The sequence below is a fragment of the Heloderma suspectum genome, chromosome 1, assembly GCF_057233095.1.
Source record: "Heloderma suspectum isolate Gila_16-S chromosome 1, 16-S_ref, whole genome shotgun sequence".
Taxonomy (NCBI): domain Eukaryota; kingdom Metazoa; phylum Chordata; class Lepidosauria; order Squamata; family Helodermatidae; genus Heloderma; species Heloderma suspectum.
Genome location: NC_139458.1, coordinates 185,670,183 through 185,694,553, shown reverse-complemented (window position 1 = coordinate 185,694,553; position 24,371 = coordinate 185,670,183). Strand labels below are relative to the sequence as shown.

Sequence of the window (24,371 nt, the reverse complement as noted above, 5' to 3'; positions counted from 1 at the left end):
GCCATTACCAACATGAAAACATTAAAGTTTGGGCCACAGATTTGGCTCTCAATTTCCTGACTGCCAGCACAAATAAAGAAACACGCTTTGTAATATAATTATTCTTGTCTAATAACAAAAAGCATGTAAACTCAGTTGGTGTAACAAAAATGTTCCTGTGACTAAACTCAGACAGATATTTATTTATTATTATTTTATTAATTTAATTTCTATACCGCCCAATATTTTTTCACAAGGATCATTATATAGCAATAATATAGTGGACAATGTCCTCTATAGCCATTTTACAGACCACACAAAAATGTTCTAAATGTTGCTGTTCTAAAAGTAATTTCTTATAAGGACCATCCAGAAAGGCAGAAAGCATAATGTTAAAACTTAGTTCTGTAAAGGCAATTCTCCTTGGAGGTAATTACCTCCAAGTAATTAGCTTTCTGGTGGTCTGTCTTAATGCATGGATACAGCCTAGTCAGTCTTGACAAATGGATAGTTAGCATATCTGTCAAAGAAGCTTTCCCCTACAGGAGGAGCCACAACTGCAGTTTAAGCATTGACTGGCTCAAAATCATCTCACTATCAAAATCTCTAGCAAGGGTGTGTAAAGCAGCAACTTCCTTTTGACAGTTTAAGGATGAGCCATAGGCTATAGAGACCAGATGAGAAAATGACAAGGTTGACATTCGGTCATGAAAATTTAGGAGACAAACTTGTATTCTTGCCTGGACAGCAGGCCAACCTACTTCTGCATGGACATACACAGCAGGGGTACCAACAGGGAAAGCCAATACTTAATTTAAAAAGGAATTTTGAACCTTCTTGAATTCCACAACTACTGGTTGGCTGTAACCCCAAAGTTCTACACCATATAATATGGAGGGAACAACCTTAGTGCAAAAAACGTCTAGAGCTGGGGCAACCAATTGCCCATTCTTTGTATCTCCCCCCCCCCCAAAGCTCTAAAAGTCATCTTACTTGAATAAGAATAGCATTGTGGTGCTTAGTAAAATAATTGGTCCATTCATCAGTTGGAATCTGGCCCTCAATGATCCCTCTCGCTTCAGCTTGACCATGGGTAATGATATCTCAGAACTTACACTCATTATTTTCTGTAGCAGCGAAGCCCAAAGCCTCCCACTGAATTCTGTTATATCTTTCCCTTTCCTTTCCTTTCCTTTCCTTTCCTTTCCTTTCCTTTCCTTTCCTTTCCCCTTTCCCCTTTCCCCTTTCCCCTTTCCCCTTTCCCCTTTCCCCTTTCCCCTTTCCCCTTTCCCCTTTCCCCTTTCCCCTTTCCCCTTTCCCCTTTCCCCTTTCCTTTCCATATGAGACATTTCTACAATTGTCTGAAGTTGATGAGTTGTTGAGTGGCTGCTTCCATTTCCAGTTTAGAATGTTGTCTAGAAAGTTTAGCCAGAGTTTTCTTAACTATCTGGCAATCCTTGTCAAAACATAAGGAGGATGAGCCAGAATTCTAATGTAAAATACAAGATGTAGTTAGGGCGGGTTTCAGGCTATCTACTATCTATTGGTATATACTTAATATTAGCTCCTTAGTCTTCATGAAATTATTTTGAGATTAAGATAAGGCCACAGACCACCTCAGTCTCCTAGTCCCCAGGGCTTTACTATTCCAATTGTATTGATAAACTAACTGGGATCCAAGAATATCCACTGGGATCCACTGGCTGCCTATTCGCCACCAGGCCAGGTTTAAGGTATTAGTACTAGTGTACAAAACCCTAAACAACTTGGGACCAGGATACCTGAGAGAGTGCCTCCTTCTTTACCAACTTGCCCAGTCACTGAGGTCATCAAAGGGCATGTTCCTGGTGGTTCCACATGGACCCACGGCCTGGTTAGAGTCCACCAGAAAAAGAGCCTTCAGTGTGGTGGCCCCCTTCCTGTGGAATTCCCTGCCTTTAGAGGTTAGGCAGGTGCCAACATTGTGTTCCTTCGGGCACCTCCTGAAGACGTTGTTATTTCAAGAGGCCTTCCTTGCATGACCAGCCGTAGTTTGTTAAATTCTACTTTATTGGGGTTTGTCTTTTAAAAAAATGTTTTAACTCTTTTAACCTGCTGTTTTATTCTTTTACCATGTTGTTCACCGCTCCGAAATCTTCGGATGTGGAGCGGTATATAAAAATTGTAAATAAATAAATAAGTAAGTAAGTAAATAAATAAATAATATTGAAATCTAACAGAGTATATGGGGATAATGACTACTATCTATACAGTACAAAATATCCATTTCTTTTATAGAGACAAACAAAGAAGGGCTGACAATAAAGTAATCAATAACACCTGCCCTGAGTTGCCAGTATATGTTAAATTACCTCTAGACTTATCCCAGGGGCTACCATTTACTATAACAAGATTGTGCTTATAGGAAAGCTTTAGGGAAAGCTTTAGTAGAAGTTTCCCTCTGTGGTTCAGATAGCTATCCCTGGAACAATGCCCCATAGGGAAAAAATCTTCCCAATCCATATATTCTGAGGATAGAAGCTTAAGGGAGCCAATCCTAGCATTCAAATCACCCATAATCACAAGACCTGCTGTAGAATGTTTGAGCTAATGAAGGAGAGCTTCGGCTATTGGGTGGTATAGAAATAAATAAATAAATAAATAAATAAATAAATAAATAGAATTATCAAATTGATCCCATAAGTGTAAGATGTTAGGTACATTAGAAGAAGAGATATAAATATTAAGACAGACCAAGGAGGTCCTGTTGGGAAATGGTATTAGGACCAGAAGAAAAACATCCCTAAATAAGAGCCAGGTAATATAAATGTAGAGCCTGTGATATCAACAGAGGTCAAAGTAGCTAGCTCACTCATACCTCACTCAAAATGGCGTTTCTTAGTGGCTGGCTAAGAAAAAGGTCTGCATCCATGGGCCTGGGGAAATTCATTCTCCAATAACCAGGTCTCTTGTAAACATATAATTTTAAAACTGGTTAAGAAAGTTAAGAAATCTGTATCATTACACTTATCATTTCATCCTGCCACATTCCAAGATTGAAAGTTTTGTCATTTGTTGGGAGTAATGCAATCAAGGGTCTCCTCTGAGTCAAAAAAAGTACAGCCATTAACCATTCACAGCTCCAGGATTTGTAAAGTGGTCAGTGCTAGATTGATTGCAGCATCAAGATTGGGCGACCCATATTAATTTGGTTCAATGTTCTGCAGAGTTGTCTAGTTTCTAGTAGCTGGTGAATTCAGAGGTTTCCCAACCCAATTTATTGCAGATAAACAAGGGTTCATTGAAGTATTAGCCAAAGAGACAAGCTGGTTAGGGTTATTGGCTATAGGGGCTGGTGGTGAAAACAGCCCTCTGGCTGATAAAAGGCTTAAGGAAGAGTTGGTATGATGGACAACTTGGTAGGTATTTCCAGCTAGAGAAAGTGTTATTAAGGGTGGCTCTACCTGTGAAATATTACTTTTAAGAGGTTAAATTCCTTTACAGAGGAAAACGTACTCTGTGGGATTTCAAGCATACCCAAAATGGTCTCCCTCTTATCAGTGGGGGCTGAGGGGGCAAACAGGCCTCCAGCTGATAGAAGACATGAGGAAGGATTAACATGCTGAACAGCTTCTTTGGTATTTCCAGCTGGAGAAAATGTTGTTAAGGGTGACTCTACCTGCGGGGAATTAATTGTAATGTTTAATTCCTTTGTAGAGAGTCATTTGTTCTGTAGCGTTTCAGGCCTACCAAAATGGCCTCCTGCTTTTCAGGAGGGAGGTTTACAAAGTAGTTCAAAAGATCCTCCTCAATGGGCTCCTGGTACCCAAGAAACTCCTTCCTATAGGTTAGAAAGCCCCCAGAACTGCTCAACCCTCCCTCTAAACATGATGGCAACCTGTCATCCTTGCAATGCTCATGCGAAGGTTCAAGCTCTGGTGAGGATAATCTGGAGGTTTTAATTCCATTGAGGAAGTGGTGGTATGAATACAGAATACAGTCCTGAACCCTCAATTGGGGAAAATCCCAGGCACCACTAATAATTCCTTAAATTTTGGTGTAGAGGAAGGAAGCTGAGGCATGTTAAACATCAAAAGATTCCTTTAGAGCCTGGGCTTGTAGGAAGGAAGGTTATTTGAATCATGTCAGTTTTAGAGGCAGGCAAATATAGATGGGTACCAAGGATTTTCAGTATGCCATGCTCCGTAAAGTCTTGCAGGCAAGGACAACACCTCCTGATTCCTAACTTAAATGAGACTTGTAGAAGGAATGGACAATGCCCTGTCCTGGGGTTACCTTTTCACCAGCCACCTTGTGGTTCTCCAAATGCTCCATTGTACTGAAATGTACCGAAGCATGCTATAGATACCTAAAGCTGTGACCCTAAGGGCTTTCCAGCCAATCTCTTTATAGGTTTACAAATGCACAGTTGTTTCTCATTTCCTATTGGAAGATCCAGTATTTTTCCTTAATGTAGTACTTCTATTGCAAAGATACCACGTTTTCTGAAGTGTCAAATGGTGGAATGAAATCCAGTTTGTTTTTCTCCACCAAGGGAAGGCTTCCTTCAGTGGAATAGGATGGGGGCAATTTCTTCTTGTCCCCTGCAGCCCTCCCATACCCCCTGAAATCTGTCCTAGAAGGTTGGGAGACCCTCCAGAGCAGATTTGGGGGGGTGGGGGGGAGAGGAGGGAAAGTTCCACGTGTGCAGTGTTGGATGCAGCCCGTGGTATTTTAAAAAGTGCAGTGTTTTGCCCAGCAAGTGCATCTATTGCTTTTGCAGTTACTGGATGGCGTTGAGTGAGTGTCATGAGCACAAATGAAAACTCCCTCGCCATCTCCTTTTATGTTTGCATGATAGTATGGCCATGTAGCCAAGTGTGCATCTCCCCCGATTTAAAACAACAACAACATGTTAATCATGGTTGAGCCATGCTTTGACATCCTCTGGATGAGCCTCTAGTAGGAAGTGTATTTCATTGAAACCAATAGCACATGCTTCCAAGTGAATGTGTTTAAGATCATAAAATGGTGCACTGTTTGGCCCCACTGAAATGGGTGGGACTATAGTGACATAAGTAGTGAGTACAGCAGGCTCTATTGTTTGAATGTATGATAACAACTTTGCTATATTCCCCCCTCCTGATAGTAGCCTACATCACTATTACCCTGACCTCAAATAGACCTGAAGCCAAAGCACTGTTGAAGCTAAATATGTGTAGGCCTGATCAGTGCTTGGATGGGAGATAACTGGGAGCCTTATGTAAGTCATCCCAAGCTTTTTTTTAAAAGAGAGCAAGATATAAGTAAACATGTATGTCTCTAGTGCCTGAGTAATATTGTGATTTGCAGCAGGGGTACAGAACCTCTGGCCCATGGGGCACCCCAATCCAGCCCGCACAGCCTCTTGGGGTTCCTCCAGGCATGGGGCTTATGCTTCAAGCTCCAACCCCTGGAGGAATCTTCACTGCTATCTCTGATCTGAGGTGGCGGAATGCGCCTGCATGGGGAAGAGCAGCCTGGGAGATAGCAGTGGGGAGATAGCAGCAGGGCAGGCTGGAATCTCTGTGCTGAGAGGAGGCACAGTTCCATATCTCCTTCCAGCACAGAGAAGAAAACGAAAAAAGGGCAGTTGATGCCAGGGGCAGGTCCACGCCCCTGATATCATCTGGCCAGAAGGGTGTGGGTCAATCTGCCTCCCTCCCCAAAATGGTTCAGCCCCCTGGTTTACATGATTGCCCTGGTGCAGCACTTTATTTATTTATTACATTTATATCCCATTTTTCTTCCATCGTGGAACTCAAGGTGGCTACATGTGTTTCCCAGGTAGTCTCTTCTCCAAGCACTGACCAGACCCAGACCTGCTTAGCTTCAGCATGGCAGCTGCCTCATGTGCCTTCAGACTATGCTCTAGAACTTTAACACCTGATTGCAAACATTTACTTCCCTTTATGACAAATCCTAAGGTGTAACTTTCATTTTAAAATAGCTGTTACAAGGATTAAATTACCAGGAGTGATAATTCTTGTCTTTCAGACTTTGAATGTATACTTGATAAAAACAAGAAGCCCCTTCCATATATGGACCAGTATGTTGCCATGGCTGACTTGAAGAGACTACACTGGGGCCAAGATAGCCAGTTCTTGGGAAGGAAAGGGCTACCACCAGGAGCTCAGAGGTTATTATGTATTTTCTATGTGGTTGAATATTCAGTATTTCATCTCCCTTCATACTGCTTTATGTTAGCTTTGCAACTACACATTCAGGGAGATGTGGCTAATGCCATTTCATTCACCTAACTCCACTCGCTCCTAACGAGCAGGTGAGCGGCAAACTTCATTTATAATTTCAGCTGCCAGTAACCAGAGCTAGATATTAATTGGGCAGGCATCCTTGCTCATTTCATCAGTCACACTATTTGCTTCTTTCCTAATGAAACCAAGACCATACCAACTTTAGATAGATCAGAATTAGCTTATACTTAAGATCTTAGCAATATTTAAGATACGTTGCTCATTGCTTAGATCTGAACCTGGGAGATGTGAGCCAGCCTCTCCTGCCATTTAAACTAGGAAGCCCACAGGGGTGGGCCTATGGGCCGCATGTGACCCTGCTACCCCCCAAAATGCTAAACCATGTATATTTTAAAACAAAATGTCATCTGGAGCAGCCATGTTGAAGGTTTTTTTACTTTGTTAGTGCTCTGTGGCTACTACACAGGACAAAAAGGGTCAACATTAGCTTGAAAGCAAGCTAATTTTGGTGCCGCATAACTGCTCGGTTGCTGTGGGGGGGGGAGTGTTTGAGAGGACAAAATGGCTCCCAGACCTCCTGAAATTGCCCAACTTTGCCTTAGTAGCTGTACTCTTGAGCCATTAATATATCTGACTTGGAATAAAATGTAAGCCCATTACATTGTGAAATACGATACGTTTGTTACAGAACGTTTGGAGGTTCTTGGACCAAGGCAAGCTGAGTTGAAAAACCAAAGTGAATTCAGATGTTTCTGCAGGAGAAGAATGCCTTCATATGCCATTAGTGAATGATTATAATGGGCGACCCAAAAAAAAAGCTAGAACAATTAGGACTGAAGGTGCTTGTATTTAGAAAGCAAAGGCTATAGCATTATAATAGCATAGCAGTCCCACACATCTGGAGGGCACCATGTTGGGGAAAGCACTCATAGAACAAATAGTGCTCTAAACATCAGTTTTCAGTTGAGGCTACTGCACTGTGGTATGGACAGTCAAGCTTTTTGATATGAATAACTACTTCAGATAAAGCAATACAGTTGCTGTTGACTAATTCCCACCTCCCCACACACACACATTTCACTGCATTTTTCCCCCAAATAAATAATATAAATGAATCAAAATGAAAGCATAATTCCAAAGAAGACCAGAAAATACAATACACATATTATAACCGAAACTGAACATTGCCATAAATTAAAATAGAACTCCATAGAATTAACAATCATACAGAAATCCGGCATTCCGAAAAGACCTGTGTTGACTTAAGGATTTCTTTACTGAAGAATTACTGTTCTTATATATATGAAACAAATATCTATTAATAAATGAGTCTGCTTGTGCTCGTCCATCAGACACCTGTAATTGTTCAGCCAATTTGTCCATAAAGGCTAAATCCTATACTGTTGTGTACCCCTGAACAACTGTAAGTGGGTTGTGTTTTTTCCATTTATGAGCAGTTTCTAAATGTGCCGCTTACAAAAGAAAAATGGCAAATTCCTTGTGAGGCAAGTCACTAAGACCCCCCACCAAGTATTGGGAAGGATAACTTGGGTTTTCAAATTAAATCATAACGCACAGTTTCACTTACTTCAGCATAGGTCTGAGTTCAAAACATTTTACTATTACCATCTTATCACATATGGTAGTATGACCCAGTACATTTGTAGCCTCTCCAGCAAATGGAATATGTTTTATATATGTGGTATAGTTTTAAAATTGTAAAGTGTAAAATCAGTTATTCCAGACATTATCCCAGTCTCGTAATAATATAAGTTCACCTGTATCATTTTTCCACGTTATCCTTAAACCTTCAGTTGAGCCTCAAGAGATGCCAGTTGAAATATTAGAAATTTTAATATTCGATTTTACTGTCTAGACTTTACTGTCTAAATATTTACTGTTGAAGAATGTTGAATTATAAGCAATTCAAAGACAGTTAAGGGCATGTGAGGCCTGCTAAATTATTGTAGGATTAGATGAAAAGTATTTAACTGGAAACCAGGTGGCTAATTTTAATGGCAGCCCAATGTTAGATTTGTGAAGTGTCTGGACAGGACTTTCTGGACTTCCATGGAACAAGCACGAGCAAATGTTCTGGTACATACATGAATATTATAATACCAGAAAGTTGTACTGTACTGGTCTTTTATAAGATTTGTTTTTTGCTGGAAAAGTTGCTGATTTGGAGGTGGAACATGGAAATATGGGGTGGAGGGAGAGAGACCTTATTTTCCACTCATTGCATTTTTATGCCTGTTCACAGCCATTGCTTGCTGCTTGGCAACATTTTTTACTTGAAAGGGTTTCTTTACTGCAAAGTCCAAGCCAATCAGCAATCACATAGTCGTCATGGTGCCATGTAACCTATCAACTTTGGCTATGTGATGATGTCATTGAGGGCAAATGAATCACATTTTATTTCCATTATTTTACAGAAGTTTATTCAGAAAGGAGTCATTTCATTCCTAATGTAGAAACACACCTTATTGGTAGAACACCTCATGCTTGGGTTTGTTTTTACCAATCAGTGGCAAATTGATTTCTCATTAGCTGTTTTGTAAAAGAGACTCTGCTTTAATGTGTTTCTTGAACCTTACTTGCTCTGAATAGCAAATTTGCCTTGTAGGGATATTTTTACTGTTTTGTGCATGCCCATTTGTACACATAAATCACTTTGCAGAGATTCATGCCCATTCTGATGTGAGACACATCCTTTGTGCATTGTTAACCATTCATTTCAGTGGAGATATGTGTGTACAAAGGAATGAACATGGATTGAAGGGAACCAGGAAAGCAGTTTTTGGCAGGGACATTCCGTGCATCCATCAGCATCCCCATTCTCAGAACATATTGAAACATTTGCAGCTTAAAATTGTTTTAACTAAAAATGAGAAGATTTTCAGGTTATTGACTGTAGTATAACAAATAAGTATGTTTGGTATATATATCTGAAAGTCAATATTCTGGATTGTATTTTGTTCAGAATTGCAGTGGAATGTCTTGATTCAAAAGCCTTTTGCAAAAATTCAAATCATCCAAAAGGAGAAACTGCTATGAAAAAGAGACACTTGGAAATTCTCGGTTACCAGGTTGTCCAGGTATGATGTCTGGTATATTTGGTAAATATTGTATAGAATTGCAGAATTATCTGAAAAAATGTCACTTTTTATGGAATTATTTATATATTTATGAAATGTTTCTTGTTGTCAGAACTGACTTTCCAGAGATGAGGCACAATTCTCAGTAAAACCTTTTACTGCAGTAATTAGCTATAAGCTTTTGCAATCCCAATAAAGATCCACAGTTAACAGATTACAATGGAGTGCCTTGACAAGAATCCGTTCATGAGTTTCAAAACAAAAAGACCCAATGAGCCCTAGGTTCAGCATGCAGAATAAATCCCAATAAGTTCACAGTTCCAGTTAAGCAGGAAGCTTTCCGTGTTACTAATACAGTGTTTCCAGCAAAGTCTACTGCCGGTTGCCCTGTCTTAAATGCAGGGGAGGGGCTTCTAAAGATCACTGTCAGAGATTTGATCCTGGCAGGGAGTCCTGGCTCTCAGGCAGTTGCTGCACCTCACTGGATGCCTCTGACACATCGTCTTTTACTAACAATGCAGCAAAGGAGACACCCCCGAAACTCCCTCTCCTGCGGAGACCTCCCCTGCCACCCTGCTCCCACAGAAGACGTCCCTGTTCAACAAGCAGGGGCATCTGTCAAGGTCATGTCTCCTGGCTGTGGAAGATAAGCCACATCAGCATCCTGCATCTCACCCCATCCCAGCTCATAAGCCAGCGGGAGGCGTGGTAGAACTGAGTTCTCAGGCGCCTGGCTTCCCATGGCTGGGCCTGGCTCTACAGCTTACTCATCTGGCTCAGAATCAGTATCACAGGCTATAGCTCCCCCTGGCCTGGGGCAAGGTCTCACACTTGTAATGAATATTCTGTCCCTCCTCCAAAACTTGCAATCAAATCTAAAAGTAGCCACATCATTGGACCAATACTGTAGATTCTTGTAAAGAAAATAAATATTCACAGTGTTAAATAATGGTATTTTCTTTCAGATCCCCCATTTTGAATGGAATTCCATGGAACTGTCAGCAAAGGATGCTTGGACAGAATATCTAAAAAAGAAAATATTTGAAAGGGTTTGATTATTGTTGCGTGGAGAAGGCATACAATCATGAAGCTATTTTATATGGACTTTTATCATGGAACATTTAATATTTTCAATCTTATGATCATTTCAGTGAAATATTTTCAAAATGGATCTCATTAATGTGGCATTAAAACACACACCAGTGCCCTAATCCAGCAAGGGCAATCCATGGGCAGAAGCAGGCTTACACACATGCCGTCTGTGCTGAATGCATATTTGAATCGGCGTTGTGATGCTCATCTGGATCTGTTTTGAAATGACGGGATAAGTCTTCTGATGCAGATGGGCAGGTATTTCCTCAATCCGGTGCCACAAAACGTGCATGACTAGAGCTGGATTGGGTCCTGGGGCTTTGGTGACCTTGTTGCTAAACTAGAAGACTAATTTCTATTCACAGCCATCTAAAAAGAAACATGATAAACTTGAACTACATATGAATTCCAAGTTTTGCTATCACAAGTCACCTAAGACTGAAACAGGAACACAGTACACATTTGGTAGCACAAAAAAATGTTTGGAGACTTAAAACGTCTAAACGAAGGGATGAATTGGCTGTATTACATTTGCAGTTGTTTTTGTTCAGCACTTTAGCAACAACAACCCTTAATACCTTGATCCAGTTGTAGTCATGTTTTAAAGTTATTTGAGTGACTAGTTGCACTAGACTCTGCATGGGGATGTGTATTCAAATACACATTTATGGTAAGCAGTGCAATACAGAAAAAGAGCATCTACATTTGCATGTGTATCTGATCTGTACCTGTGCTTCTGATCCAGCAAGGATCCCAGTTAGATTAAGGCTGGAAGAAGCTGTAGTGAAATTTACCCCAACTCTGTTAGTGTTGGTACCGTAAGTATATTTGGGGGGAAAGAGACATGGCTTCCCTATCCCTTTAGCACATCTGACGTTCCTAAAGTAAAGACCGTGTGGCTATGCAGTCCACAGCCCATCGCTACCTCAAGGATCACGCTGTCTTGTCTTAACACTTGGAATCAGCCAGTTTTGAAAGAGTTGCTCATGGCCTGCCTCAACACATCCCATTGTATTTCTCCCTACTTTTAAAGGTGAGTAGAAAAGTTGGGAGTTCAGAGGAAACAGTGGTAGTACAGAGACAAAACAGGAAATGTAACAGCTGTAGGAAAACTTGTATGTGCGTGGGGGGGGGGCATATGGGAACGCAGCCCTGTGGTGCTGGGGAGAGAGGGGTGTGCTATGAAATGTAGGAGGAGAACTAACAGAGATTGGGAGAGACCCAGCACTGTAGTGTATGGAGAAAAATACTTAAAATATTTAGCATTTGTATAGTGCTTTCAAATGTTAAAAGTGTCTCAGAAATTAGCTAGTAATCCTCAAAAAAAATGCAGGCTACAAAGAATACACTGGGTTATATTGAAACTTCTGCATTTAAGATCGCAGTGCAGTTGTTTTTAAAAATGTAAAACTGGCCCCTCAGAGTGATTTGATGTGCGTTATATATCCCTGGTGAAGAACTACTAAGGAAAAGAAAGCAGCAGGCTACAGCTTTAAGCCTAGTAGTAGAAGAAAAAAACAGCTGTTCTGGCAGGGAAAGAGAAATGGCTGCAGGGGCTTATGGCTCAAACATATGAAGGTGTTCACATATAGCCAGGTTCCTTTCTGTGTACTGTCTCTCATTTAGAAGAGTTGAAGTCCTGTACATAATAGAGATCTGTGCGATCTGATTAATGCAAAAGACAGAGCCAAATAACTGCTGGCCTTTATTTTTCCCTAAAATGAGATAGGGATGAATCTGTCTTTCGGTTTCTGTTCCTCACTTTTGAGATCTTAAATTCAGTTTGTCCTGAACTTTGGCAATTTTTTTAAAGATTTTTTTTTAAAAAAATTTTTTTAATTTTTTAAAATTTTTAATGAAAATTTGTATGATTTTTGTGTGCATTTCTCCTAATACATAATTTTGTTTACAATGCTTATACATGTTTTTGGCAATAGTTTTCCTAATACAATGCTACATTATTTTCACTAATATATGTATTGTTGTGTGCATTTTCTCCTAATATAGCCATTTTGTACACATTTTTGAATGGAGAACTACAGAGAAGTGCAAATTTTGAAGGATACTGAGTTTGTTTGCGTATTGGTTCGCAAGTGTAACATTAAATTCACACTAAAATGTGAACTGAATGAATTTTCCCCCCATCCCTAACATGAGAGCAACCATTCTTTGTGCAGCTTGGAATCTTTTGTACCAAGCACAGTCTTATTAAGTCTGTGTAACTGCCTTCATCCTATCATAAGACCATTACAAAAAACTGCAGCCTTGGACTTTTATCACACCAAGCAACATCTCTTTCACAGCCTGTCTTTTCTGCTTAACATCCAGCTTACACTTTTTTGTTTGTTCTAGTAGAAGGAGGTATTATATTTCTGTAGCTGTTCAAGAACTACTTCCGTCTCCTGCAACTGGCAAGCTGAAGTTTCTTCATGAGTGTTAAACAGCATTTAATTAAGAAAGGGAACTCCTATCAGTATATTAAAAATAGATCAGAAAAGCCTGACACACACATTAATTTTCCCTTCCCAATATGGATTTTTCCGCAGGTCTGTTGATGCACCTATTGAAAGAACAGCAAAAAGATACAATGATAGCCAAGGCTCTTTAGCATGTTGGGCATTCTGAGTGACAGTCACAGATTGCTTGTCCATTGTAGAGATGCAAACTGCTTTCTGAAATAGTAGGCATTTATATCTTGGTGTTTCCTTCCCTTTCCAATGCTAGCAGCAAATAGTTGAGAGCTGCAAACCCTCAGAGGACTATACTTTTTATTGGCCAGCAAATATTAGCCCATGTTTTAATGGTAAGTTAAGGTGATCTTTAGAAGGAGGTGGTTCCTATATAACCTGATTCTCAAAATGAGTTCTAATGCAAGCACAGAATTTAATTCTAGAGGTTGTATTGTTTCAGGAAAACCAGACAGAAAGCACTTGTGCAAAGGGCTCCCTCTTTTTTGGCAATTCTCATTGCAGCCCTCTGTGGCACATGCTATTCTGTTCCAGAGGGCCTCCCCCCGAACCCTCAGGTGGTATGTGTGTGGAGCAGCGGGGTGGCTGCAGAGGTAAGTTAGAGGAGAAAGACCTGCTCTGTTCACAGAGCAGAAGTTAGGATCCAAGCCAGTATTATGCCAAGGACAGTGAACATTATTTTGAAATGGAACAATCCAAGGTATTTCAGCCACCAAGGCAACCTGGGTGGTTGGGGCAACAAGTGTACTTGCGTATGGAACCACAGGAAAAATTCCACTGGCAGAAGCCTGAGAGTACTGTACACCAAAGCTCTCAGACTAATTCTTAGTCAAATTCAATTTTATTCAATGTTACAGTAGAATTTACTTCAAATTCAAACTGTTAGTAAAAACTGGGGGCAGATACACCTACAGAAGTTAATACAAATTTAAGACAGATACATTAACAGTTTAATGAATAAAATTAGTTATTAATCTCTGTACAGGGTGGGCTTACACAATAGTACCAGAGGCCATAAAAATATTCCTCATCTTTAGTCAATCAGCGTTCCGGTTTATAGCTTTGACAGCTTAAACAGATTCAGGCCAACGGAAAGGCAAGAGGCTCCAGAGGCATAGCGGATTTCTTTCAGCATGCCACACCACTCTTTCTTCTCATCGTCGTACCTGCAAGGGCAAAAATTCGTTTTAGTGAGCATGGTCGAACTTTGGGCAAGACAGCCTATCCCTCAGTTATTTTTATGCCTTTCTCAAAAAGGACACACTGATAATCTGTATACTTCAAGTATACTTCAAGCGTTCAATTTTATGGTAATACAGAGATAAATGGGAACTTAATTGCTAATGTAAAGATGGAACTACATGTTACAGGTAAGCATTACTGCATAATGTATAGAGGAAAGGTGAACTCAAGCTAGGGATGCCCATTATCTCCTATAACATGTTGTGCCACCCCAAGCTCTTGGTTTGAAGGTATTTTCAAACCTTTTACTGCTGTTCTGTGGCAATACAACTGCTTGAAATCCTCAAATATGTGTATCAGTTTGGGCCTTCTCAGTGCACCTCCTGCCTAAGGATTACACCCTTAAGAACCTAAAAAGAGCCACGCTGGATCAGACCAAGGTCTATCTAGTCCAGCATCTTGTTCATACAGTGGCCAACCAGCTGCCTGTGGGATACCCACACACAGGACATAAGTGCAACAGCACCCTCCTGCCCATGTTCCCCAGCAACTGGTGTATATAGGCTTACTGCCTCTGATACTGGAGGTAGCGTATAGCCATCAGGACTAATAGACATTGATAGCCATATCTTTCATTAATTTGTCCAATCCCCTTTTAAAGCCATCCAAATTGGTGGCCATCACTACATCTTATGGAAGTGAATTCCATAGTTTGACTATACGCTGTGTGAAGAAGTGCTTCCTTTTTATCTTTCATGAATCTTCCACCAATCAGCTTCCTGGGATGACCCCGGGTTCTAGTATTATGAAAGAGGGAGAAAAATATCTCCCTATCCACATTCTCCACACGATGCATAATTTTGTACACCTCTGTCATGTCTCCCCTTACTCGCCTTTTTTCTAAGCCAAACAATCCCAGCTGTTGTAATCTTTCCTCATAGGGAAGATGCTCCAGCCCCTTGATGACCTTAGGCTAGCAAAGAAGAGTAATATTCAGACAGAACTTACTTCCAGATGTCATTCACCTCATTAGGTGCAAATTCCTTTGTTTCAAGTTGAACCATAGCAAAACCACCAATAGCATACAAGGAGCCAGCCAAGCCAACTAAACTGATAGAGCTTCTCTCCTGCGGAAACTCTGGCATAACCTCCCATCTGTAAGTTAAATATAATGTTCACTTTTAAAACATGACTTCATAGCAGGTGTAGGCAACTTTAAAATATGTCCTCTATTTGTATGTGGATCTGTAGAGCAGACATAAGCCCTTGGTTCTGAATGTGCATCATCTGGTTTATGAAACGAGACAAAAGAATGTGCGGAAAGAGAAAATCTGCAAAATCACAATCAGTTCTGTGATTCTAAACAATCAACCCTATCCAGGAAGGGCTATGCACATCCTGAAGCAGGCTTCCGTATATGATTCCCCTGCTAGATCAGGGTCACACAGCACAGATGGATGATGTGCGTTGGGTTCTCAGCACTAGATCAGGTGTCTGGTACTTGGTGCTACATACACAGTTCCTGACAACACTAATCACATGCTGAGTGAGAGAAGGGGGGAAGCTCCCTCACTCCCCACAGAGTCAGGCTCCTGCTCTTGAAACAGGTGGCTAGTGTTGCCAAGACTGACAGCACTGGTTGGGCTGCTAGGTACACAGGCTTCACCGATCGGAGCCGTTAATTTGTGACACACCCAATTAATTACAACAGAACATACTTCCAAGTGCATCAATCACAAGTGCATCCTATGAGAACAATAAGGTAACTGAGAATACATATTAAAATACTGAAAAACTTTGAGTACAGCCACTTGAGAATGAGATGCTTCGGAGCAATGCAATGTAGAGGCCAATGAATTGCACGTCTAGTAATTCTGCAAGAAGAAACCCCAAATCCAGTAGGCAGAAAGGAGCGATCTAGCTCAATCAACACTCTTTCACTGCAGTTAATAAGACATCAAAGTGCTTAACAAAAAGACAAAGTACCAATAGGAAAAGTCAGGCAGGGCAGTATACACTGAACCAGATTCTTAAACAAAAGAGAATGGATAATACACTAACTTGTTAGTGGTGAGATCAAATGCTTCAACAGATGCTGAGAGACCATCTTCAGTAACACCCCCTGCAATTATAATTTTGCCTTTATGGACAGCAATACCAAACATAGAGCGAGCCACTTTCATGGGGGGAAGATCACGCCAGTCTCCCCTCTTAGGACTGTATATGAATACTCTGTTAGTGCATTTTCTGTGGAAAGAAACAACAATAGTTCTCAGCAATCACAACAAAATACGTGAACAACAGCTTACAAGTTATTTAAACTTGGATGACCACATTTCATCCAATGTCATCTTTAGACATTTCCAACAGAAAAATGATTTCCAACAGAAAAAGAAAAAACGTCTGGATATATAGACCAAAAACCTTAATCCCATGGCATTCACTTGGAGGATAATACATGAAATTTAGCTATGGCTTTAGTTCTTGTACTTGTATTGCAGATCCTGAGAATTTTATCTATCTATTTATTTATTTATTTTATTGCATTTATACCCCACCTTTTTTCCCCTTGCAAGGAACCCAAGGTGGCTTACATTATCCTCCTCCCCTCCATTTTATCCTCACAACAACATCCCTGTGAGGTCGGTTGGGCTGAGAGTGTGTGACTGACCCAAAGTTACCCAGTGAGCTTCCATGGCCGAGTGGGGACTAGAACCCAGATCTCCCACCTCCCAGTCCAACACTCTTGCCACTACACCCCACGGGCTCTCCATTTTCTCCATTTTCAGCATTCTTAGACCTGCCACTTTGGCTCCCAGAGCTTGATTTGAAATCCAAATGTGTTACTAATAAAGGTGGAAACCGAACATTTAATTAAATAATTTTTCTGTTTTATTGGTTGCTTATTTACATATACTTTTTAGTAACTTGACTGCATCTTGCCAGAATCCAGAGCCTACTGCTGCACTGTTTTAGTTGTTTTTCAGATTAACTATTTTGAAATTATAGTCTGTTCAAAACTGTAAAAATCTGAAAATCAAAATAAAATGCTTTTTAAAAAGCATTTTAAAATACACTGGGTTTTATGTACAGTCAACTCAGTGAAAAAGTATAATGCAGGGACAATGAAGTCGAGGTCTGCATTATCAGATTCTCCAGGTTCAAATCACCAGCCTTCCCAGCTAACAGAGTTTAGGGCCACCTTTACATTAAAGGAAAACCCCACAGTCCTCCCATTGTGGAGCATTTCCACTTTTACAGGGGCAACCACATAACTGCTGAGAGGGGAAGCTTAAATTTTCAGGGTTCCATAGAATGAAACCACACCATCTAATGGCTGTTTTAATAATGTAACATCCCGACTTAAATAGCTCATTATTTCTGGTTCTTTCTGAGATGGAACAACCAAGAAATACCTCTGGATGTGCCCGTCATCTAAACGACCTGCAAACTTCCGTGAGTGAGCAATCTCAATAGCAGGATAAAAGCTCCATGTGAAAAAGTCCTAGATCTAAGCTGGAAAATGCTTTTTAAAAAGCATTTGAAAATACACTGGATTTTATGTACAGTCAACTCAATGAAAAAGTGTAATGCAGGGAAAATGAAATCGAAGTCGGCATGGGTCAAATTCTCCAGGTTCAACTCGCCAACCTTCCCAGCTAACAGAGTTTATCTAAGCTGGAAAATGCATCTGTCAAAGACTCAAGAACTCTAGGTAAATACCCCCCCACCAGTCAGGGCTGGTATCACAAGCTAGTTTAACTTACTGCTCTGGTCCAGTATAAAGAATCACACCAGCTTGTATGCAGGAATGACAGAGAGTTTTGCAGGACAGTGAAGGCACACACAAACCCCTCTCCAGTACTAGAATCAATGGTCCACCACCATAACCGTCCATTTTCTCAGCTTACACAGATATCCTGTCCACAGATAATCTAAGATTTTGGCTAATAGGCTAAGGTTTGTTTTTTAATATTGAGATTTTCAGGATACCAAATTTCATGTCTAAAACTAGATTCCAGTGCAGACCATACTCAGCCCTAAGATTTTTTCATGCTAGTTATAGTATTATTACCTATTATAGTGCTTAAATGTTGCTAAAATATTGCTATTGTAGAACCATCAAAACAAAGGCAGCCCCTGCCTGTAGGTTCTCAATCTAAGGAATCAGAACTTCTTCATAAACTCTTTTTATTTTTTTAATGTGGGTTTAAATGTAAGGTATAAGTCTTGAGCAAACATTTTATTCTGTGAACATTATGATCATTTTTTCCCTATGCAATACCACAGCAGGACTCAAAGAATGCTGATGTTCAGATTCCAGTCCATGGGAAGAGCAATCTTATGCACCTACACAGCGTCTGGGGGACATAGGGTTGTTCAGTTTCTGGCTACAAGGTTGGAAACAGGGCTCTGATCTTCGAGCCAAGAAACCACACTCCTTGCCCCCTCCCCCTCATAGCTGGTGTGGAGAGAACTATGCCAGCTACCTCTCTGCACTTGGAAAACAGAGCACTTGGAAAACAGAGCCCGGAGAGCATGGGGTGGGGGGGGAAGGGGAGGAGACCAGGGCGGCAGCCATATGAGAAATCCTATGGCTGCCCCAGCCTTCTTCCCTCCCCCTCCCTGAAGCCTCCACTAGACAGACGGAGATACCCATCTAACTTAAATGCAGAGTGGGAGGTGCCACAAATTCAGAGGCTTACAAGTACCCAGGGTGCATCCCATAGGACTGAGCCTGTACCCAATTAAATACCCATTCTTCTTTTAATTGGTGGCTCATTCATTGAGTCACAAGTGTTTTCTGATGGTTCCCTCCATACTATTGTGCTTTATGACATATACTTTCTGTTAATCCTGCAATAATAATATGCTAATGCACACCTTAACATTCTCATCTCTTCTCAAGCTGTTGCCACACTATGGTTCTACAGCAAATCAATATGTACACTATCGCGTTGCACAAAAGTAGATACACACAGCCAAAATCCTGGATAATTCTAAAACAAGGGTGGGGAACCTGTTTCAGCCTGAGGGCCAAATTTAGTTTTGGAGAAGCTTCCAGTGGTAAGTGGGGCCGAAGGCAAAGAGGATGGGGCCAAAAATACAAAAAAAACCACACCTCAGCATATTGTAGTGTAAAAGCTCACACTCCTAATAACTACACTTTAGGAAAGACATTTCAACCATTTACAATAGAGAAAAACTGCAAAAGCCAGGAAACTGCCAAATGATTGGGGGGAAAGGGCATGGCCATCTGGAGAACCCTGGAGGGCCAGATTTGGCCCCCAGGCCTGAGCTTCCCCACCCTTCTTCTAAAACAATGGGATGAGATTTCACCTCCCTTCAGTATGGTAATGTTGAGCCAGTAAACATACAATGGCATGTATGGGTCACAGGATCATGAGCTTCCTTCCCCAGCCCCTTCTCTGCCATGAATTTCCCCAGTTGGCCTTAACGTCTGTTAAGGTTTATACTGGCACCAACCATAATCATGGTTTATCCTAACCAGGGTTTGAGACCAAGACAAGTGCAAATTTTTAAAGATTTTTTTTCTTGGAACTTGAGACAGTTCTGAAGCTATCAGGTACTCACTTATCATCAGTCTTTCCTCCAAGACAATATATAGCTCCATTATGGGACGTTGTAGCATGACCATACACTTTGAGTGGGAGCTTTTTGACCTCATTCCATTTGATTGATCTGGAATGGAAGGGGACATCAATATGGCATTTAAGTTTAAAAGAAAATTAATTAGAAGTCTCACTAAAGATCAGTTATTTATTTCATTTCTAAATCACCCTAATGCTGAAGCTATCACAGAAATACACACTACAATACAAGATCATAAAACATAATATAAAATATTTAACCTACAAAAACTAAAACCATTTAAACAGTGAAAAACAATAAGATACTGGATCAGATAAACACAACTGACATAAATACCCCATCGTATGCCATCAAGTAATAACATTAAGCAACCTACGTGGGATCATAGCATAATACTGAATCCAGAGACTCCTCAGTTTGAAGGTCCTTGCCTGCAATTACATAGATTTTGTTCTCCGATTCTCCCAATCCAAACAGACATCTGGCTGATGGCAGTGGAGGAAGGCCAACCCATTCTGAAGTGACGGTATCCAGCTTTTTCAAAATTCATAAAAAACGTTAGCAAAGGCTACTTAGCAAAAAAGGATACACATATAGTGAAAACTGCTCCATTAAGTCAGTATTAAAACCTTTAATGCATTATCTCTTTAGCCCCATCCCACAAACTCCACAATCAGCATCTTGGTGAGAACCCCCCCCCCACACACACACACACACACACACTCTTGTACCACACATGGATCCCAATGCATCTTTTGAAAATTGCTATACTGTGCCCTGATAATTATCAATGTTTGCCACTTCTATATTCTCCAGTGGCTATTTCCAGATTTATTTTTCCTAAAGATTCCTCTATTTACTTGGGTCTAGTTCTTGCAGAGGTGGTAAAACTATGTCTGGATTGTAGCAATTCAGGACTGGGTTGAGCTGAAACAGGGAGCCCTTCTTGCAAAATATTTCAGTCGCTGCAAAAGGAATTCCCTGTTATGACAAACTTCTGTGGATGGGGAGGGCACAAGAACAGGGATGAAAATGCTCACTCCCTTTAAAGTGGCAACAGCCTATCCTTTTCACAGATGTGTTAGTTTTCTATGTGCAGGAAGGGGAGATCTGTGAACAAGAATGGATCCCAACTTACTGGGGATCCCCGTTTGTGCCAGCACAAGGGGAGGGGAAGGAGAGGGAGACTGAGTGGCTGGTCCAGTTGCTGCCTGCCTCAGAGCTACAGCGGCCTGCAGGGCTGCTGTTTGGGGGGGACAGGGAGCCAATCGGAATGCAGGCTGGCTTTCCTGGGGGTGTCTCAGGCATTAATTAGGTCACCACACACCTGGGATGCTGGCCAAGTTGGGACTGGCCAGTAGGCAGGCTGACCGAGGACTGGATCCAAGCCCTATTTGAGCTAAAATCAATACAGTTGTCACCATACTTAACTCATCCGAGGTGTAGATATCCATTAATACTTTGCCTCTCCCTTCGCCCCTGCAGACCAACTCCATGCTGCCCACACAAGGTCTCCTGTGTTTTGTTTAGTTTTAAAATTAAAAGCAGCTACATAAGGTTGAGGGGAAATTGGATTGGTGCTGGGGAAGAGGAACTTAGCTCTTTTCCTCCATGCTATTTTTCTAATATAAATTCCCCAGCTCTTTGTTGAACATATACCACTTCTTTGGTTTCCTCTTGCAGGGCAAATAGCAGCTTCCAGCTTTAAATCAAACAGAATTTCACATGGTATGAGAACTCTGGAGGATCCTGGTTTCTTCAACAAGCCAGAACCAAACCAATCTTGGCCCGTGAACAAACCATTGGTTAATCATGGTTTAAAATAACCAGAGTTCCACAAATTCAGATGTAACAGGGAATTCTAATTGGCTTAAAAGTGGAAGCAGATGCTTCTGCTCTCCTCGCAGCCACACCAGAGGCTCACTACTGCTTGTGCATGTAATACAAAACTGTGTATTAGCATTACATGCAAAATGGAACATTGTAGAAATCTTACTCACTGCCCATCCCTGCCTTCTAATACTTGAATTAAATTCTCGACAGGAAAGTTTATTCTGTTGTAATGTACTTAATAAAGAACATTTCTGATGTGAACAAGTGTAATACACATGTCTTGACCTAGAAGCCTAGATGGGGCAGGGAATGCCATAGCTCAGTGGTATAGCACCTGCTTTGCATGCAGAAGGTCTCAGGCTCAGTCCCTGGCATCACCAGGTACGGCTGGAGAAAATGCTGTCTGAAACCCTGGAGAACTGCTGCCAGTCAGCATTGACAATATGGGGCTAGATGGACCAATGATCTGACTCAGTAAAAGGCCACTTCCTATGTGCCTATGTGTACCCAGACTGCACATGGATGGAGGAATTAGATCTGTAAGAACAAAGAAGTGTCCATATGTATCTACTTCCACTGCAAAATGAATGGGGAACCCCTTGAGAGTGGAGGAGTGTAATGTGTATGCAGGAGATATTGTGCCCACTAGAAATGTGAGGGAAAATGTCAGAGCTTCAAAGCAGAAAATGTATAGACAGACAAGACACTAAGGCCCACATTAAAAATCTATTTTAGACCCATTCAGATCTTTAGCTGAACAAGCATGCAAGGAGAGCAGGATCATGCCCACTGGCTCTGCCCCCACCCTCTCTTCACTTTTGGCAGAAGGTTTGAAAGAGTCTATGCAAGTACAAACAGTATGTGAGTAGGCTCTTTCAGACTTTCCACCAAATGCGCTCAGCATGGCAGGGCTATGAGCGAGTGCCACCGTACTGCCCTCATATTGGTATTCAGTTCAATGTCTGAACAGTGCTTTTATATCAAAGTGCACATAGTTCCATGGCTTCTATTATAAAACCAATACCATGTCACCTTCATTAACATTTACATTTTAGAAGCCAAAACAGTGTTAATAGGTACTGTTTGAAAATGTTAAAACATTTTTACTGGGAAAAGCTTAGAACATGTAGTAGCACTGAGCATAGTCTAGAAGGGATGGTGAAATTATAGGATATATGACAGGATTATGGGATAAAGTATTACGGGCACAGTCCTATGTATATTTAGACAGAAAACATGCATAGTGCTGGCTGGGGAATGCTGGCCGTTGTAGGACTTTTTCTGTCTAAACAACCATAGGATTGCACCTTAAGTATCTTTAGTTCTCTAAATAATTATGACAGAATATACAACTTCTAAAAACTGAGGGATGATGAACCAAAACAGTTACATGCCAGAGATACACACAGAAGCTATGTTTTTAGCACATGCAACTAACTACTAACCAAAGAAACAGGAAATTTATACCTGGAAAAAGTATGACTGGAAAGGCTGTTCCTTGTTCTCTTCATCCACATACAGTCCGCCCACTACATAGACCTGCTTTTGTTTAGTGACTATGCTGGAATGATTTCTGGGAATCTGTTCTGACAGCGCTGCCAGGTAACATTCATTCTCTGTAGGATCATAAGCCACAGAAGCACTATCATTGATTAGAAGAATGAGGTCTTTGACAAACATTCCATGCCTTGGAATATCATTTAGGTAACCAGGGAGTAAATCTTCATCCCCTACATCTCCATTAACTTCTCCTTTGGCCGACTTTCCTGCACTTTTAGTAGGCTCTGGCAATTTCCCAGCAAAGGCATCTTTAATAATCTTCATTTTTTTGGAAAGATCTGGGTTGCTTTTGATTAGATCATCCTTTTCAACATGCTCCTTGAAATATTTCTCCTCCATCAGGCGAAAGCGGATACAGTCAAACACTTCTCCGAGACTCTTCACTCGATTATCTTTATCTGTCTTCACCCATTTCATTACAGCCTCGAAAACCACCTCCTCTTTTTCAATGTTCAAGCTGTCTGGCGAAATAACTGAGATGAGTTCATGGGGGGCAAGCTGCATGAAGTCTTCTTCTTTGCAAATCTTCACAAAATGGTCTGACACGAAATCACGGGCAGACAGTGCAAGTCTTGGGCAGTCAAGGAGGAGACCTAATCTAAGGATGGCCAGGCAATTACCAACAGCAAGTCTCTTCTGAAGGTAAGAAACACACACAGTGAAAACAGAGGGAATTTGAAAGCGGCTCGCCAAGGCAAAAATATCTTGTACATTAGAATCATTGAGGTCAATGCTTGCAGAATAAAGGTACTTAACAATCATGTCAAGAATGACAGGGTCAACATTGTCTAGGACTACCTCTTTCTTTTTTTCCTCACTTTGCTCTGATAAGAAGTACTCACGGAAATAAGGACTACAGGCTGACAGAATCAATCTGTGGCACGGAAGACTTTTATCCCCAGCTTTTAGGGAACAATCGACAAACTTTTTCTCTTCCAAAAGCTCCCTGAGGCCATCCTGAAGAAGAGTCGATTGATAAAGTCGAAGCTCTTCAGTGAGTTCTCTTTGGGAATCCATTATGTGGAAGGCTTAGGCAAGGAGGTAGAACAGAAAGCCCTCTTGTTGGTACCCGGGTCTGCCTGAAAAAGGCAGATCAGTGTGCTTCGCCCAGCTTGAAGTTTCTGTAATTTAATCTTGCCAGCTAAATATAGCTACAGACTTTCACAAGGTGGAATTTAGGATGGATGGTGTGGAAAGAAGAGTGGAGTTTGCAGCTGTCATGGGCTGAAAGAAACAACTGTTGCTTTTAGTCACTAGGGAATCAGTTTTACTTGGTTACACACACTGAATCACTGAGATTACTTATAGAGTAT

The 24,371-nt window shown here is 41.0% G+C and overlaps 2 protein-coding genes across 4 annotated transcripts in view; one reads left to right on the top strand and one right to left on the bottom strand.

The window, feature by feature from the left end:
• The window catches only part of FASTKD1 (FAST kinase domains 1), a 54,409-nt gene extending 41,756 nt beyond the window's left edge, over positions 1 to 12,653 (top strand). The window contains exons 13-16 of one of the 3 annotated variants that reach the window (XR_014784640.1): positions 5,995 to 6,136; positions 9,196 to 9,310; positions 10,276 to 10,660; positions 11,268 to 11,435. Coding sequence is in view for 2 of the 3 variants with exons in the window: in XM_084812288.1 (XP_084668414.1) it covers positions 5,995 to 6,136; positions 9,196 to 9,310; positions 10,276 to 10,365 (347 nt within the window). In the remaining variant the exon portion in view is untranslated. Of the gene's footprint in view, positions 1 to 5,994; positions 6,137 to 9,195; positions 9,311 to 10,275 lie in introns of all 3 variants that reach the window. The other 2 variants (XM_084812288.1, XM_084812299.1) reach the window with 2 other exon arrangements.
• Positions 12,654 to 13,697: 1,044 nt separating this feature from the next.
• Positions 13,698 to 24,079, bottom strand: KLHL41 (kelch like family member 41). Its single transcript, XM_084812317.1, has 6 exons — positions 22,966 to 24,079; positions 20,042 to 20,199; positions 19,648 to 19,755; positions 16,114 to 16,299; positions 15,061 to 15,207; positions 13,698 to 14,036 (listed from the first exon to the last, which is right to left on the bottom strand). Exons 1-6 carry the CDS (start codon positions 24,073 to 24,075, stop codon positions 13,925 to 13,927), a joined length of 1,821 nt encoding a protein of 606 aa, XP_084668443.1. The 5' UTR covers positions 24,076 to 24,079; the 3' UTR covers positions 13,698 to 13,924.
• Positions 24,080 to 24,371: the final 292 nt, after the last annotated feature.